The 14,825-nt window shown below is 34.8% G+C and overlaps 2 protein-coding genes across 4 annotated transcripts; both read left to right on the top strand.

Moving 5' to 3' along the window:
* The first annotated feature begins 781 nt into the window (after positions 1–781).
* On the top strand, positions 782–7,226 carry LOC11427581 (polyprotein of EF-Ts, chloroplastic). 2 transcript variants are annotated; one of them, XM_039826718.1, is made up of 7 exons: positions 782–947; positions 2,343–3,533; positions 3,597–3,960; positions 4,146–4,241; positions 4,483–4,644; positions 4,985–5,696; positions 6,261–7,226. In XM_039826718.1, exons 2-7 carry the CDS (start codon positions 2,400–2,402, stop codon positions 6,892–6,894), a joined length of 3,102 nt encoding a protein of 1,033 aa, XP_039682652.1. In that variant the 5' UTR covers positions 782–947; positions 2,343–2,399; the 3' UTR covers positions 6,895–7,226. The 2 variants fall into 2 exon arrangements, with proteins under 2 accessions (XP_039682652.1, XP_003620654.1); XM_003620606.4 differs by having other exon boundaries at positions 2,343–3,960.
* A 914-nt stretch (positions 7,227–8,140) lies between these two features.
* On the top strand, positions 8,141–13,887 carry LOC11440018 (disease resistance protein RUN1). Of its 2 annotated transcripts, none has more exons than XM_024786015.2 (8): positions 8,141–8,789; positions 8,952–10,053; positions 10,145–10,441; positions 10,535–11,928; positions 12,462–12,646; positions 12,763–12,858; positions 13,082–13,422; positions 13,562–13,887. In XM_024786015.2, the coding sequence occupies exons 1-7, from the start codon at positions 8,290–8,292 to the stop codon at positions 13,285–13,287; spliced, it is 3,780 nt and encodes a 1,259-aa protein (XP_024641783.2). In that variant the 5' UTR covers positions 8,141–8,289; the 3' UTR covers positions 13,288–13,422; positions 13,562–13,887. The 2 variants fall into 2 exon arrangements, with proteins under 2 accessions (XP_024641783.2, XP_024641782.2); XM_024786014.2 differs by having other exon boundaries at positions 13,079–13,422.
* The last annotated feature ends 938 nt before the right edge of the window (positions 13,888–14,825 follow it).

Raw genomic sequence — 14,825 nt, 5'->3', positions numbered from 1 at the left:
ATCCGCACCTTTTAAATATGTCTTTACACTTTTCTTTTTTGACACAAAATATATCTTTACACTTTCAAGAATAACCACCGAACTATATAAATATTTGATGTATTGAAACACAAGTTCGAACCTATGATTCTCCATTTCTCACACTTAATATGTGTTATTATCTCCACTAGGCTATTTTGACAACAACAATAACAAGAAAATATCACCACCACCCCCATATTATTTCTTTAATATTTTAGATTTGTCGAAACCTACATGTTTGTTTTTTTTTCTTTTCCGTTTTTGTCTTAACCATTTAATTTCTCCATTCTCAGGAAAAATGAGCTATAATAATCTAGAGCATTGTTTTAGACATAATTTAAACTTGAATTCTAACAAATGATTTACCTTCATTGAAGTTCATCAACGATTTAAGTTCAACCACTTAATTTAAACTCAATGTTTTCTATGCACTAACATTCAAAAAACGTATATCGTAAATATGAAATTTACAATACATAATTTTAGTTGTTCAATAGACATCTCAAAATTGCTCACTTGATTAAAAAGAGATGGTCAAAAGTTACGACCGATCAAATTTTACACGGAAAAACAGCCGATCAAAAGCAAAATTGAGATGTTTATTAAGCAACATTCTAATTTTTGTTAAAAGAGATGATGGATGATTAGGCTTTTAAAGCCCAACAACATGGGCTCTATAACAAGACTCAACCCAAACCTCAGCTTCGGAGTTAGGTTCGGTTTATCAGAAAAACAAAAAACAAAGAAAACTGTGAAAACATTGAAGATAAGGATTTAAAGCCACTCCATTCATTTCCCTCCTTCTATCATCACAACCCATTTCCACTTTCACCAAAAAGATTACATTTTTACACTCAAAACTTCAAAATCCAATCTTCATTTTCATTCTTTTTCTTCTTTCTTTCTACCCTTTTGAAGCTTCCGAGGTATATGTTTTGTTTCATACGATGAAGTTTTTTTTTCTTTTTTGTTTTTATGTGGAAATTCTTTGAGTTAATTTTACTTTATTAAGTTGAAAATTGAAGTTTTGTTAATTGAAATTTGGACTATGGTAATAGATTATGTTACAAAGCATGAATTTTTATTAAGCTTGGTTGAAATTTTAACTCCTTAATGCATTCTTGTTACACTGTGTTTGAAATTGAAGTTGAATGGCCAATTGGAGTTAGTTCAATAAGTTAATTTTGAAATGAATGTGATATTTTTCCATAATTGAGTTTGAATTTTGAAAGTATGTATACTGTGCTTGAAATTGTAACATAATGCTCAATTCTAGTTAATTCTTCACTAATTTAACTTAATTGTGTTAATTTTTAAAAAAAAGTGCTTTTGGGGTTTTATGGCTTAGCCAATTGTCTTGATGAAATGAATGTGATATTTTCATGAATTGAGTTTGAATATTGGAAGTATGATAAATTTTTTTTGGTTCCATTTCTTAGAGTTAATTGTGTTTATTTGACTTTACTATGTTGAAGATTGAAATTGATTAATTGAACTTTGGAATCACTTGAGTCGCTTTAGTGCATTGTTGTTCCACAATTTGATTAAAATTGAAACTGAATGCCCAATTCTAGTTAATTCACTAAGCTATTTGTGTTAATTTAGCAAAAAAAGTGCTTTTTTTGAATGTCATGACCTAGCCAATTATTTTTATGAATGTGTTATTTTCATAAAGGAGACAATTGAATTTGTCTTGAGAGTTTTGATTGTGAAATCCAGATATTGAAATTCAACAACTTCAAGTTTTTTTGATATTGATTGAAGCTTTGAACAATTTTAATACACCATGTATGAATGAATTGATAAGTAGTAACCGATAATGTTTTGGGAGTGAATAACAACATATGAAGCACAAATACTTCTTGGATTAGGCATGTCCTGGTGTTGGACACGCGTTGGTGTCTGACACCAACACATATAATTACATTGAATTATATCAATTTTTCAAATTATTAGTGGTTTCGACATGTTAGTGTCCATGCCGAGTCTATTGTCTGTGTTGTTGCTTCATAGATAACAACATTTTAAGGAGCACTTTATCATTGAAATCAGCATTCATGAATTTAAATTCCCTTGGTACACTTAAGTGGAAGTTCTTGAATACCATAGGGTCCTAGAATTTTTCACGTGGAATAATTTATTGACGATCTTTGTTGCAGTAAAATTCAGTAGGAGTAGTTTTCTAGTAGTCATTTCTCTACAATGTAGTCATTGTGCATATTCACTCATAATTTGTAGAAGATGTGATTATGCTTGATGTAATGTAATGTGATTTGTGTATTTATGCAATACTTATTGATATTCTTCATATGTTTCTGAAGGTGACACAGGATGAACTGATCCTGAAAAATAAGAAAGTTTCATAATTCAAATCCAACATGAATCCCATAATATCATGCTCTGTCGGAAATTCTTCGGTTATTCCTGGAGTTGCCTATTTGACAAGAAAGAATAACTCGTTAACTAGACTCAACTTTTCAAGGAGTTCTTTAAGACACGGGTCATCAACTCGGAGATTTCTCTTTCCTTCATTTGTCGTCAATGGAGTTTTTCCTCAGAACAAGCGAATATACTCTTACCGGAAAAAATCTCGAACTTTCATATCAGCCACAGAAACGGAAGTATCCGTGGAGGTACAAGATTCACCTGTTGCCGATGAAGTTTCTGGTGAATCTCCTTCAAATGAAGTTGGAACAAGTGGAGACTCATCTCCTAAGTCCGATGCCAATACCGGTTCTGCGAAAGCCAAACGTTCAAGACGTGCAAGGAAAAGCGAAATGCCTCCTGTAAAGAATGAGGATTTGGTTCCCGGGGCAGCTTTTACGGGGAAAGTAAAATCTATCCAACCGTTTGGTGCGTTTGTTGATTTCGGAGCTTTCACGGACGGACTTGTTCATATTTCAATGTTGAGTGATAGCTTTGTAAAGGATGTCTCAAGTGTTGTGTCTCTAGGACAAGAAGTTACGGTGAAGGTGATTGAAGTGAACGCTGAAACTAAGCGTATATCTCTATCTATGCGTGAAAACACTGATACTGGTAAACGTAATGCACCGAACAATGATGAGAAATCCGGCTATGGGAGGAGGGATTCTTCGAAATCGGGTCCAAGGAAAGATATGAAAAAAACGAAATTTGTTGTAGGTCAGGAGTTGCAGGGTACGGTGAAGAATATGACGAGGAGTGGTACTTTTATATCACTTCCTGAAGGAGAGGAAGGATTTCTACCATTAGCTGAGGAAGATGACGGTGGATTTGGGAAGATAATGGGAAAATCTTCTTTGGAGATTGGTCGAGAAGTTAGCGTACGAGTTTTGCGTATCACAAGAGGACAAGCGACGTTGACTATGAAGAAGGAAGGAGCTGCTGCAGAATTGGACATAGCATATGCACAAGTGGGTGATGACGTCGCAACAAACCCTTTTGTATTGGCTTTTCGTAGAAATAAGGATATTGCTAAATTTTTGGATCAGAGGGAGAAACTTCAGAGTGAAGTTAAATCATCAACTACAGAAATTGTGGAAGATTCACTGGTCGATTCCTCGACAACTGTTGTGGACGCTGAAGGCAACCAAGAAGGAAGTATTATAAATGGTGCCGCTGAGAAGGAAACAGAGGCGATTGCTGAAAGTCTGGCTTCAGAAGAAGATTTAGATGCTGTAAATTCAATTATCGAGGAAGCTATTCAGACAGATATTGCAACAAGCAACGTCGAAACTGATTCACCGGTTGAAGTGGCTGATGAAAGTTTAATAGAAACTGACTCACTGGTTGAAGTGGCTGATCAAATTGTTGCGGAAGATGAAAAACTATCAGAAACTGACAATGGAAAGGAAGAATTTGTAGCTACAACCGAGGCAGATAGGGATGCAGTTGAGCCTGGCCCTGTTGTTACAGAATCAGAGATTACGTTAAGTGCACCAGCTCCTCAAGAAACACCAGGTTTTTGTTGTCTATCTGTTTCTCTTTCTGCCCTTCTATCTCATTTGTATTTACATATGGAAATATTGGTCGTATGTCATTATCCGAAATTACAACTAAAATCAAACATATTTTGTGCAGTAAGTTGCATGTTTAAGGTTTTCTTATTAACTTAACAAATAATATTTCTTTTGCATTTCAAATAGATGACAACGTTGCAGCTGTTCCAGAGAACAATGAGATTGATGCTAATTTGACTGGACAAAATGGTGATTTATCCCCCGAGGAAAGCTTGAATAAAGGTTATGCTTCATTCCTTTTCAAATTCTGCTTTCCTGATTGAATTTTGGTTATTGAATTGAAATTGATAGAAAGTGTTTTGAGCTTTTTGCTTATTTGAACTTTATATTTAAATCATATATTACATGATATTACACCCCTTTCATTTCCTATATGATCCCAATCAACTTTATGCAACCGAAGCAATTGCACCCTTTCTTTTCCTATAGTATCCTATTTTAACTTCGAATCCTCTATCCGCAGATTTAACTGAAGAAAACAATCAAGTTCCCTCTCCTGAAAGTCCTGCCACTGAAGAGGTGCAAGAACAAACACCTGTATCAGCACAAGTTGAAGATGAAGCGGTTGCAATTGCATCTGAAACAAACAGCAACTTATCTGCTTCAGATGAAGGCTCGAGTAAAGGTTTCCATTTCATCTTATTTGCTTCATATTTCAATTCTCATTTTTCTATATCAAATAGAAGTAAATATGTTGGACAGATTTGAATTTATACATGTATTTCAGTTTTTACATGTAAAAGAGAAGAAAAGATGAATATACTTCCATTTTTAATGTATTTTATCTTTTGTTATAAAAATAGCTTATACATAAGCACTTTGATAATGAGCGCTTATCTTATAAGCTTTAATTAGGTTGTTTATCCAAACAAGGTCATGGTTTTCTAGTCTGTTCACCTATCTTTGAATTTTTAGTTAAGACTTCTAATTGTTAAATGTCTGTTCCGCCGCCCTTTGGATTGCAGCAACTATATCACCAGCACTTGTGAAGCAACTTCGGGACGAAACAGGAGCTGGAATGATGGACTGCAAAAATGCTCTTTCTGAAAGTGAAGGTGACATTATCAAAGCACAAGAGCTCCTTAGAAAAAAAGGCTTAGCGAGTGCAGACAAGAAAGCAACCAGAGCAACTGCCGAAGGAAGGATAGGTTCTTACATCCATGACAGCAGGATCGGTGTTTTAGTAGAAGTAAACTGCGAGACAGATTTTGTCTCCCGAGGTGAAATTTTCAAAGAGCTTGTCGATGATATAGCCATGCAAGTGGCTGCGTGCCCCCAAGTAGAGTATGTTGTTACTGAAGACGTTCCCGAGGAGTTCCTGAAGAAAGAAACGGAGATAGAAATGCAAAAAGAAGATCTTGCGTCAAAACCGGAGCAAATAAGATCAAGGATTGTTGAAGGACGGATAAGGAAAAGACTTGAGGATTTAGCGTTGCTTGAGCAGCCCTACATCAAGAATGATAAAGTGACAGTAAAGGATATGGTTAAGCAGACAATTGCAACCATTGGAGAAAATATGAAAGTTACAAGGTTTGTGCGTTTCAACCTCGGAGAAGGTTTGGAAAAGAAAAGCCAGGATTTTGCTGCTGAAGTCGCCGCACAAACTTCAGCAAAAGCGGTAACTACTCCAGTGACAGAGGAGCCTGCTGCCGCAGAAGCCAAGGAGACTGAACCAAAGTAAGTGTAGTTCAATGAATTTCTACTTGTTATTGAGTTATTTAATTATGAAATTTGCATAATTATGCCAAAGTAGATATTTCTTGGCTCAGCTGTGTGCTAAATCGTTCAGGCAATGGCTTGGATTTCTCATTTTCCTACTCTTTTTCATTCACTTCAAGTTTTATATTACTCTTTTTACAAATGATGTGAAGAACTGACTCAGTTTTGAAATCTACAAACTATATCATGGTGCTAAGTTTTCTTGAATATTTTAACCCTAATCTTCCCTGCATATTTGTATTTCTGCTAGATATTACCTATGAGTTATTCCTGCTATAGACAAAACTTAACCTAAGCTGTGACTGTATGATTTGTGAACGTCAGTCTATGAAAGCACTGACACAAATATGGACATTTGACACAACAGTAATATGACAATGCCGACACCAGTAGTAATTTTAGAAAATGCAACAACTGAATGTAACAACATGTGTACGTGCTAGCTGTACACACAAAATTTGAGAAAAAAATGGATGTGTTTGACGCAAATATAATATTAAATTGTTCAATTTTGTGTTGTAGGAAATCCAAAGTAGTAGTCTCGGCCTCTTTGGTCAAGCAACTACGAGAAGAAACTGGTGCAGGGATGATGGACTGTAAGAAAGCTCTTGCTGAAACGGAAGGCGATCTTGAAAAGGCGCAAGCATATCTCAGGAAAAAGGGTCTCTCATCCGCTGATAAGAAATCCGGAAGACTAGCAGCTGAAGGAAGAATCGGTACATACATTCACGATGCACGTATTGGTGTTCTAATTGAAGTGAACTGTGAAACGGACTTTGTTGGCAGAAGTGAGAAATTCAAGGAGTTGGTTGATGATCTTGCAATGCAAGTTGCTGCTTGTCCACAGGTTCAGTTTGTATCTATTGAAGATATTCCCGAAACTATTGTGACGAAGGAAAAAGAACTTGAGATGCAAAGAGAAGACCTTGCTTCAAAACCCGAGAACATTAGAGAGAAAATTGTCGAGGGAAGAATCTCAAAGAGGTTAGGAGAGCTTGCTCTTCTAGAGCAGCCTTTTATTAAGGATGACAGTGTTGTAGTGAAAGACTTGGTGAGGCAAAGTATAGCTGCTATTGGAGAGAACATTAAAGTGCGGCGTTTTGTTCGGTTCACTCTCGGAGAAACAGTTCAAAAAGAAACAGCCATACCAGCATAGCTTACTAGGTTTTCAAGAGAAGTAATCGTTGCATTTTCATAGGAAGAAGTATGCGGCAGAGTGAGACCAATTTTGAAACAGAAATCTGCTTCTTCATAATAACCAAATGTTGATTAGGCGCGGACACGTTTTACTGATCTGTATCTGTATTGAGGATACATGAGGACTGAATTTTGTGTAATTCTCTGTTGTTTGTGTTGAAATTATTAGTTGATGCATTTTTCAATTACATGTTTCATTAAGGTTTGAATTGTTTGTTTCATTAATTCTTGACATTTGTTACTTATCATGTAAATGATAATAATCATTAATCATTGATCTGTTTGAAGATAGGCACTCTTTGCTTATAGTATGCTGGCACAGTTGAATATTTCGAATATTGTAAAATATGCTCGATAAGTTATGCGTATATCTAAGAAGTGGAAGCTTAAAGGGAGCGATAAAGTGGCTTTAAAATACTTTGCATATATGATAATAGTGAATGCAGTAATACTTAACAAAAAACTTAAAACTATTTTTCTCTTTTCTTTACTTATACATTTTTTTTTAATGTGTAAAATTAGCAAATGACTCGCTTAAACTAAAACGGAAAGAGTATTATTTAGAGTGTATTACATTTCCCACTCTATAGGATTCTCGTGCGCTTTGCATTTTTTTTTTCCAAAAATGCCTTTGATGTTTCCGGATTTCATAATCCGGAATGGTGTTTTCCTTTGTTATAGGGTGAAAAATGGAGTTACGAATTTTTCTGAATTTTGTAATCCGGAAACTTCAAAAATAGGGCGCGTTACATGATGTTTCCAGATTACATAATCTGGAAACCCCCTAAACAACCTTTTTCAAGGTAAAACAGTTCGGATTTTCGGGCTACTTGATCGGATTGCTCTGAAACTTCCCCAAAAAATAATACTCTTTCCATTTTTGATGGTATTTTTATATTTTTATGATTTTATTTTACAGGTTTTTAGCATTTTTTACTTAGTTTTTTTGTTGTTTTTAAAAGCAAAACTCAAAACTGCTGAAATGTGAGAGAGTCTGATGGCTGATTACACATAAGAATTGTTCGGATCCGGATTTTAAAATCCAAACTGCACAAGGACATTTGTGAAAAAAACACAGGGCGGCGAGAATCTGAAAGGGTGGGAAAAGTAATACTCTATTATTTTATTTATGTATTGATATAAAACAATAGATATAAAAAAGACTATATGGCCCACTGGAAAGCTGTCAAGAAGCAACCAGTGAATTCCAAACCTCCATTGTGGACTAAAACACCATACTACCCACTTGGAAGCTGTCAAGAAGCAACCAGTATTTGGTATGTAAATGGGGAAGCTGTAAAGTTCATTCATAATAGTTGCCATATCCAATCCTCTAAAAATTTAGCTTAATCAAATGGCCAACAGTAGCAACTCATCTTTAGCTCTTGTGACTTCTTCAAGAAGAAATTATTATGATGTGTTTGTCACCTTCAGAGGTGAAGACACTCGCAACAATTTCACTGATTATCTTTTTGATGCACTTGAAACCAAAGGTATTTATGCATTTAGGGATGACACAAATCTTAAAAAAGGTGAAGTCATAGGACCTGAGCTCCTTCGTGCAATCGAAGGATCTCAGGTTTTCGTCGCAGTCTTTTCAAGGAACTATGCTTCCTCAACATGGTGCCTGCAAGAATTAGAAAAGATCTGTGAATGTGTTCAGGGACCTGAAAAACACGTTCTTCCTGTTTTTTATGATATTGATCCTTCTGAGGTGCGGAAGCAAAGTGGGATTTATTGTGAATCTTTTGTCAAACATGAACAAAGATTCCAACAAGACCCTCATAAGGTGTCAAGATGGAGGGAAGCTTTAAACCAAGTGGGGAGTATCTCTGGTTGGGATCTACGTGATAAGTAAGTTATTTATGGTTTTCTTTGTTTTTTTTGTACATGAGTCTAGGAAAAAAACAGAGTACTTTTTTTTGCCTCTAGAACAAATATTTGAAGTTCAAACTATTTTTTTTTGTTTTTGTACGTGATGATATAATGTTATTGAACAACTTTCTGAACTTTCAGGCCACAAGCTGGAGAGATTAAAAAGATTGTTCAAAATATAATGAATATATTGGATTGTAAATCTTCATTCATTTCAAAAGATTTAGTTGGGATAAATTCTCGGATAGAAGTATTACAAAATCATTTACTTTTGGACTCGGTTGATGGTGTTTGTGCTATTGGAATTTGTGGAATGGGCGGAATAGGAAAGACAACCCTTGCTATGACTTTATATGGCCAGATATCTCATCAATTTAGTGCATCTTGTTTTATAGACGATGTAAGCAAAATTTATAGATTATATGATGGTCCCCTCGATGCACAAAGGCAAATCCTACTTCAAACTGTCGGCATAGAACACCATCAAATATGCAATCGTTACAGTGCAACTGATTTGATACGACGTAGGTTACGTCATGAAAAGGCCCTTCTGATTTTTGATAATGTGGATCAAGTTGAACAATTGGAAAAAATAGCTGTGCATCGTGAATGGTTAGGTGCGGGTAGTAGAATCGTTATCATTTCTAGAGATGAGCATATATTGAAAGAGTACGGAGTGGATGTAGTTTACAAAGTTCCACTTATGAATAGTACAGATTCTTACGAGTTATTTTGTCGAAAAGCTTTCAAAGTTGAGAAAATTATTATGAGTGATTATCAAAATTTGGCAAATGAGATACTAGATTATGCTAAAGGTCTACCACTAGCAATTAAAGTATTGGGCTCATTTTTGTTTGGTCATAGTGTGGCTGAATGGAAGAGTGCATTGGCTAGATTGAGAGAAAGTCCGCATAATGATGTCATGGATGTGCTGCACTTAAGTTTTGATGGGTTAGATGAAAAGGAAAAAGAAATATTTCTTGATATTGCTTGTTTTTTCAACTCTCAGCCCGAGAAATATGTTAAAAACGTTCTAAATTGTTGTGGATTTCATGCTGATATTGGATTAGGAGTTCTCATTGATAAATCACTTATAAGCATTGAGGATGCAAATATTAAAATGCATTCTTTGTTGGAAGAGCTAGGCAGAAAAATTGTGCAAGAAAATTCAAGCAAAGAGCAAAGAAAGTGGAGCAGGATCTGGTCCAAAAAACAACTCTACAACGTTATGATGGAGAATATGGTAAAGTAACTGTTTAGAAATTAAAAAACACATTTCCATTTTTATAAAAACTATAAATATTGAAAGTAATTTATTTTTTGTAATGCATTAGGAAGAGCATGTTGAAGCCATATTTTTGAATGATGATGGGATTGATATGAACGTTGAACACTTTTCAAAAATGAGTAATCTTAGATTGCTCATCATCTACAACAATTCGGCATGGAATTATACAACCTATAAAAGACCTTGCTTTCATGGAAAACTGAGTTGTCTTTCAAACAAATTAAGGTATTTTGACTGGGAGCATTATCCTTTCTGGGAATTGCCATTAAGTTTTCACCCTAATGAACTTGTTGAATTGATCTTGAAGAATAGCAGCTTCAAACAACTATGGAAAAGCAAGAAGGTACTATAAATTCTTAGAGATATAAACAAATTCAAAACAATTCTGTTATAATCAAAGTAATGTCTCTATTTTTGTTTGCTTTTCATGTCACAGTATTTTCCCAATTTGAAAGCATTGGATCTAAGTGACTCCAAAATAGAAAAGATAATAGATTTTGGAGAGTTCCCGAATCTTGAGTCGTTAAATTTGGAAAGATGTGAAAAACTTGTGGAGTTGGATTCATCGATTGGACTTCTAAGAAAGCTTGTTTACTTGAATTTGGACTATTGCATAAATTTAGTAAGCATACCCAACAGCATATTCTGTCTTAGCTCTCTTGAAGATCTATATATGTGTGGCTGTTCCAAAGTGTTTAACAATTCAAGGAATTTGATCGAGAAGAAGCATGATATAAATGAAAGTTTCCACAAATGGATCATTTTGCCCACTCCCACGAGAAACACATATTGCTTGCCATCATTGCATAGCTTATATTGTTTGCGTCAAGTTGATATTAGCTTTTGCCATCTAAACCAAGTTCCTGATGCAATTGAAGGTTTACATTCGCTAGAAAGATTATATTTAGCGGGAAACTATTTTGTGACACTACCTAGCTTGAGGAAGCTTTCCAAACTTGAATATTTAGATTTGCAGCATTGCAAGTTGTTGGAATCTTTGCCTCAACTTCCTTTTCCTACCACTACTGAACAAGATTGGTGGATTCGTTCACAGGATTTTTCGGGATATAGGCGGACTAATCACGGTCCTGCTTTAATAGGATTGTTCATTTTCAACTGTCCAAAATTGGTTGAGAGGGAACGTTGCAGTAGCATCACAATTTCATGGATGGCACATTTCATTCAGGCAAACCAACAACCCAACAAATTGTCGGCGCTTCAAATTGTAACTCCAGGAAGTGAAATACCAAGTTGGATCAACAATCAGAGCGTGGGTGCTTCAATATCAATTGATGAATCTCCTGTTATAAATGACAATAACAATAATATTATTGGCTTTGTAAGTTGTGTATTAATTTCCATGGCACCTCAAGATACAACAATGATGCATTGTTTTCCACTCTCCATCTATATGAAAATGGGTGCTAAGCGAAACCGTAGAAAGCTTCCAGTGATTATCGTAAGAGATCTTATTACAACCAAATCAAGTCACCTATGGCTAGTCTACTTCCCCCGAGAGTCCTATGATGTTTATGGAACTCTCCGTGCGAAATGTTATCAGGGTGAAGTTGTGGGTTTTGAGGTGAAAAGTTGCGGGTATCGTTGGGTATGTAAACAAGACCTACAAAAGTTCAACTTCACAATGATGAATCATGAAAATTCCTTGGCTCAGAAGTGTAAGATTATGGCAATTGAAGGCGAGACACAACCACAACCAGAACAAGAATCATTCATCTCACAAGTCATAACTACTTCGAAGAAAGAAGAAACAACAGATGGATCACAAGAAGGTCAAGAAGAGTTTCAACCTAACACGTTTGGATTTTTAAAGTAAGTTTTTTTTTTTTAATTTCAATAATTGAGTTCCTTGTTCAAAAATAAATTGAGTTTGAATTTTTTATAAGTTTTCTTTTTTGGGTAAATTATATGAAACACTGACACGGACACATAACTCGACACAAATATATTGACATGTTGACACCAATACTAATTTTAAAAAATGAGACAATGCAATGTTATCATATTGGATATCTTGTCCCTGGGTAGAACAAGGAGTTTGGACATATCGTTGAATTCTTACATAAGATTTATAATTTTTAAATGTCAACAAGTGATAACAAGTCGACCGGAAAAACAATCTTTGTTGTCAACCGCTAGCAGAGGTACTGAAGATAATTCAAAAGAATTTTGTTAACTTTATATTATTATTTTTTAGACTGATTTTATGATTTACGGGGTGGGGGTTTTAAATTTGTGTTAGCTAGGTTGTATCCGTGCCGTGTCCGGTGTCTGTGACTCATAGTCCATAGACAACATTTTAAGGAACACTTTATCACTGAAATCTGCATTCATGTCATCCACAGAAATAAATCTCAAACCTCTACAGTTGAAGTGGCTGATGAAAGTGTAACAGAAAATGTAGTTGATCAAATTGTTGCCGAATATGAACAACAATCACATATCGATAATGGAAAGGAAGATGATTCCGCTGCAACACAGACAGACAGTGATGCAGTTGAGCCTTGCCATGTTATCACAGAATCAGAAGGTTTTTCTTTTTTTATCTCACGCTTTTTCTGCTAATTTATCGCATTCATAATTTACATATGGAACTATTGATTGTATGTCATATTCCGAATAATATTTCCTTTCCGTTTCAAGTAGATGACAATGTTGAAGATGTTCTAGATAACAATGAGATTGATGCTAGTTTGGCCGGACAAAGTGGTGATTCATCTCCTGAGGGCAGCATGAATAAAGGTTATGCTCTATTAATTTTCAAGTCCTGCTTGGCTCAATGACTTTTGGTTAATCAATTGAAATTGATCGCATGTTTTCTGAATTTGTTATGTATAAACCACATATTGCATGATCTAGTACCCATTTCATTTTCTACACGGTCTGCATCAATCAATTTTATGCAACCAAAGCAATTGAAAGACATCGTTATAGTTTTCTTTAACTTTGGATCCTCTATTAGTAGATGTAACTGAAGAAGTGCAAGAAGAACAAACACCTGTCGCAGCACATGTTGAAGAGGTTGCAATTGCATCTGAGACAAACAGCATATCTAATTCTACTGAAGAAACAGAAGGCTCGAGTAAAGGTTTTAATTTCAGTCGCCCGATGATCATCTTGTTTTTGTCCCTACCTGTGTTGAAATTATTAGGGATGTGGGTACGAAGGTGAAGAGCTGCGGGTATAGTTGGGTATGTAAACAAGACCTACAAAAGTTCAACTTAACAATGATGAATCACGAAAATTCCTTGGCTCAGAAGTGCAAGATTTTGGAAATTGAAGAATAGTGATAGCGTAGCACATAAGGTATGAAAGAATGCTCACGGAACTTGCAATTTATCATTAATGGAATATCTACCTTACTTTAACTTGATCATTCTTTATTGTAATTCCAAGGATAAATGTTTAAAAAATGACATCTTTTATTCTCATAACCACTTCACAGAGAAGAAAAAACACATGGATTACAAGAAGGTCATCATGAAGAGTCTAAAAAAAATGGACAAGAGGAGAGGCATCGACATGATTTACATCTCTAAGACTAAAGCTATTTCAAAAGAATCTTGTTAACAATATAATCATTTTGTTTTTTTACCTGTTTTAGTTGTAATGTTCACCTAAGACTGATACAATTTCTGCTCTATTTTTTAAATGACACAATTGGGTTGAGTATCAGGTTCTTTTTTAATTTTGAAAGCAACTAGTACATCAGATGCTATGACATATTTATATTGAACTTGGATAATTGGATTGAAAACTTATTCTTTGTTATATTGATTTAGCAATATGGATGATTGAAATTTGGAGACTTTGTTAATTGTTTTTTCTTAGTGAATAAGATATGATAGCAGTTGTTTTTCCAGAAAAATAGTATCAAAGGATGGCAATACATTATGGAACTAAAAATGTTGTGTTTGCTTACTGTTGGCTGATATATAGAAGAAATTTGGAAGGCATTCTTTTGGAGAATTTGTTGAAATTCTCCTACTGCTGATAAGAAATCCAGAAGACTAGCAGCCGATGGAAAAACCGGTACATATATTGACAATTTATGCATTAGTGTTATAATTGTAGTGAACTATGAAACCGACTTTGTTGGCAGAAGTGAGCAATTCGAGGAGTTGGTTGTAACGATCCAGGACAGCTTCCCTATGCCCACCGTGGTTGAGCTATTAGACGAATTACACGCTGCTCCATTCATTTCCCTCCTTCTTCACAACCCATTTCCACTTTCACCAAAAAGATTACATTTTTACACTCAACTTCAAAAACCAATCTTCATTTGCGTTGTTTTTCTTCTTTCTTTGATCCCTTTTAAAGCTTCCGAGGTATATGTTTTGTTTCATACCATGAAGTGTGTTTTTATTTTTTATTTTTTTATGTGGCAATTCTTTGAGTTAATTTTGTTTATTTTAATGTACTAAGTTTATGAAAATTGATTTTTTGTTAATTGAAGTTTGGACTAAGGTAATAGATTATGTTACAAAACATGAATTTTTATTAAGCTTGGTTGAAATTTCATCTTATTAATTCATTCTTGTTACACTGTGTTTGAAATTGAAGTTCAATGGCCAATTGAAGTTAATTCAATTAGTTATTTGTGTTAATTTTGGAAAAAAGTGATTTTTGGGTTTCATGGCTTCAGCCAATTATCTATGTGAAATGAATGTGATATTTTTCCATAATTGAGTTTGAATTTTGAAAGTATG

The sequence above is a fragment of the Medicago truncatula genome, chromosome 6 (genome assembly GCF_003473485.1).
Source record: "Medicago truncatula cultivar Jemalong A17 chromosome 6, MtrunA17r5.0-ANR, whole genome shotgun sequence".
Classification (NCBI taxonomy): domain Eukaryota; kingdom Viridiplantae; phylum Streptophyta; class Magnoliopsida; order Fabales; family Fabaceae; genus Medicago; species Medicago truncatula.
The sequence above is the reverse complement of the archived record's forward strand: the minus strand, read 5'-3'. Positions and strand labels throughout refer to the sequence as shown.

What these genes read in the sequence shown, in the direction of transcription:
- LOC11440018 (XM_024786014.2), top strand. Translation starts at nt 8,290, where the DNA reads ATGGCCAACAGTAGCAACTCATCTTTAGCTCTTGTGACTTCTTCAAGA. An exon ending in GGTTGGGATCTACGTGATAA is followed by an intron (nt 8,790 to 8,951) that starts GTAAGTTATTTA and finishes CTGAACTTTCAG; the next exon opens with GCCACAAGCTGGAGAGATTA. An exon ending in ACGTTATGATGGAGAATATG is followed by an intron (nt 10,054 to 10,144) that starts GTAAAGTAACTG and finishes GTAATGCATTAG; the next exon opens with GAAGAGCATGTTGAAGCCAT.
- LOC11427581 (XM_003620606.4), top strand. Translation starts at nt 2,400, where the DNA reads ATGAATCCCATAATATCATGCTCTGTCGGAAATTCTTCGGTTATTCCT. An exon ending in AGCTCCTCAAGAAACACCAG is followed by an intron (nt 3,961 to 4,145) that starts GTTTTTGTTGTC and finishes CATTTCAAATAG; the next exon opens with ATGACAACGTTGCAGCTGTT. An exon ending in GCCAAGGAGACTGAACCAAA is followed by an intron (nt 5,697 to 6,260) that starts GTAAGTGTAGTT and finishes TTTGTGTTGTAG; the next exon opens with GAAATCCAAAGTAGTAGTCT.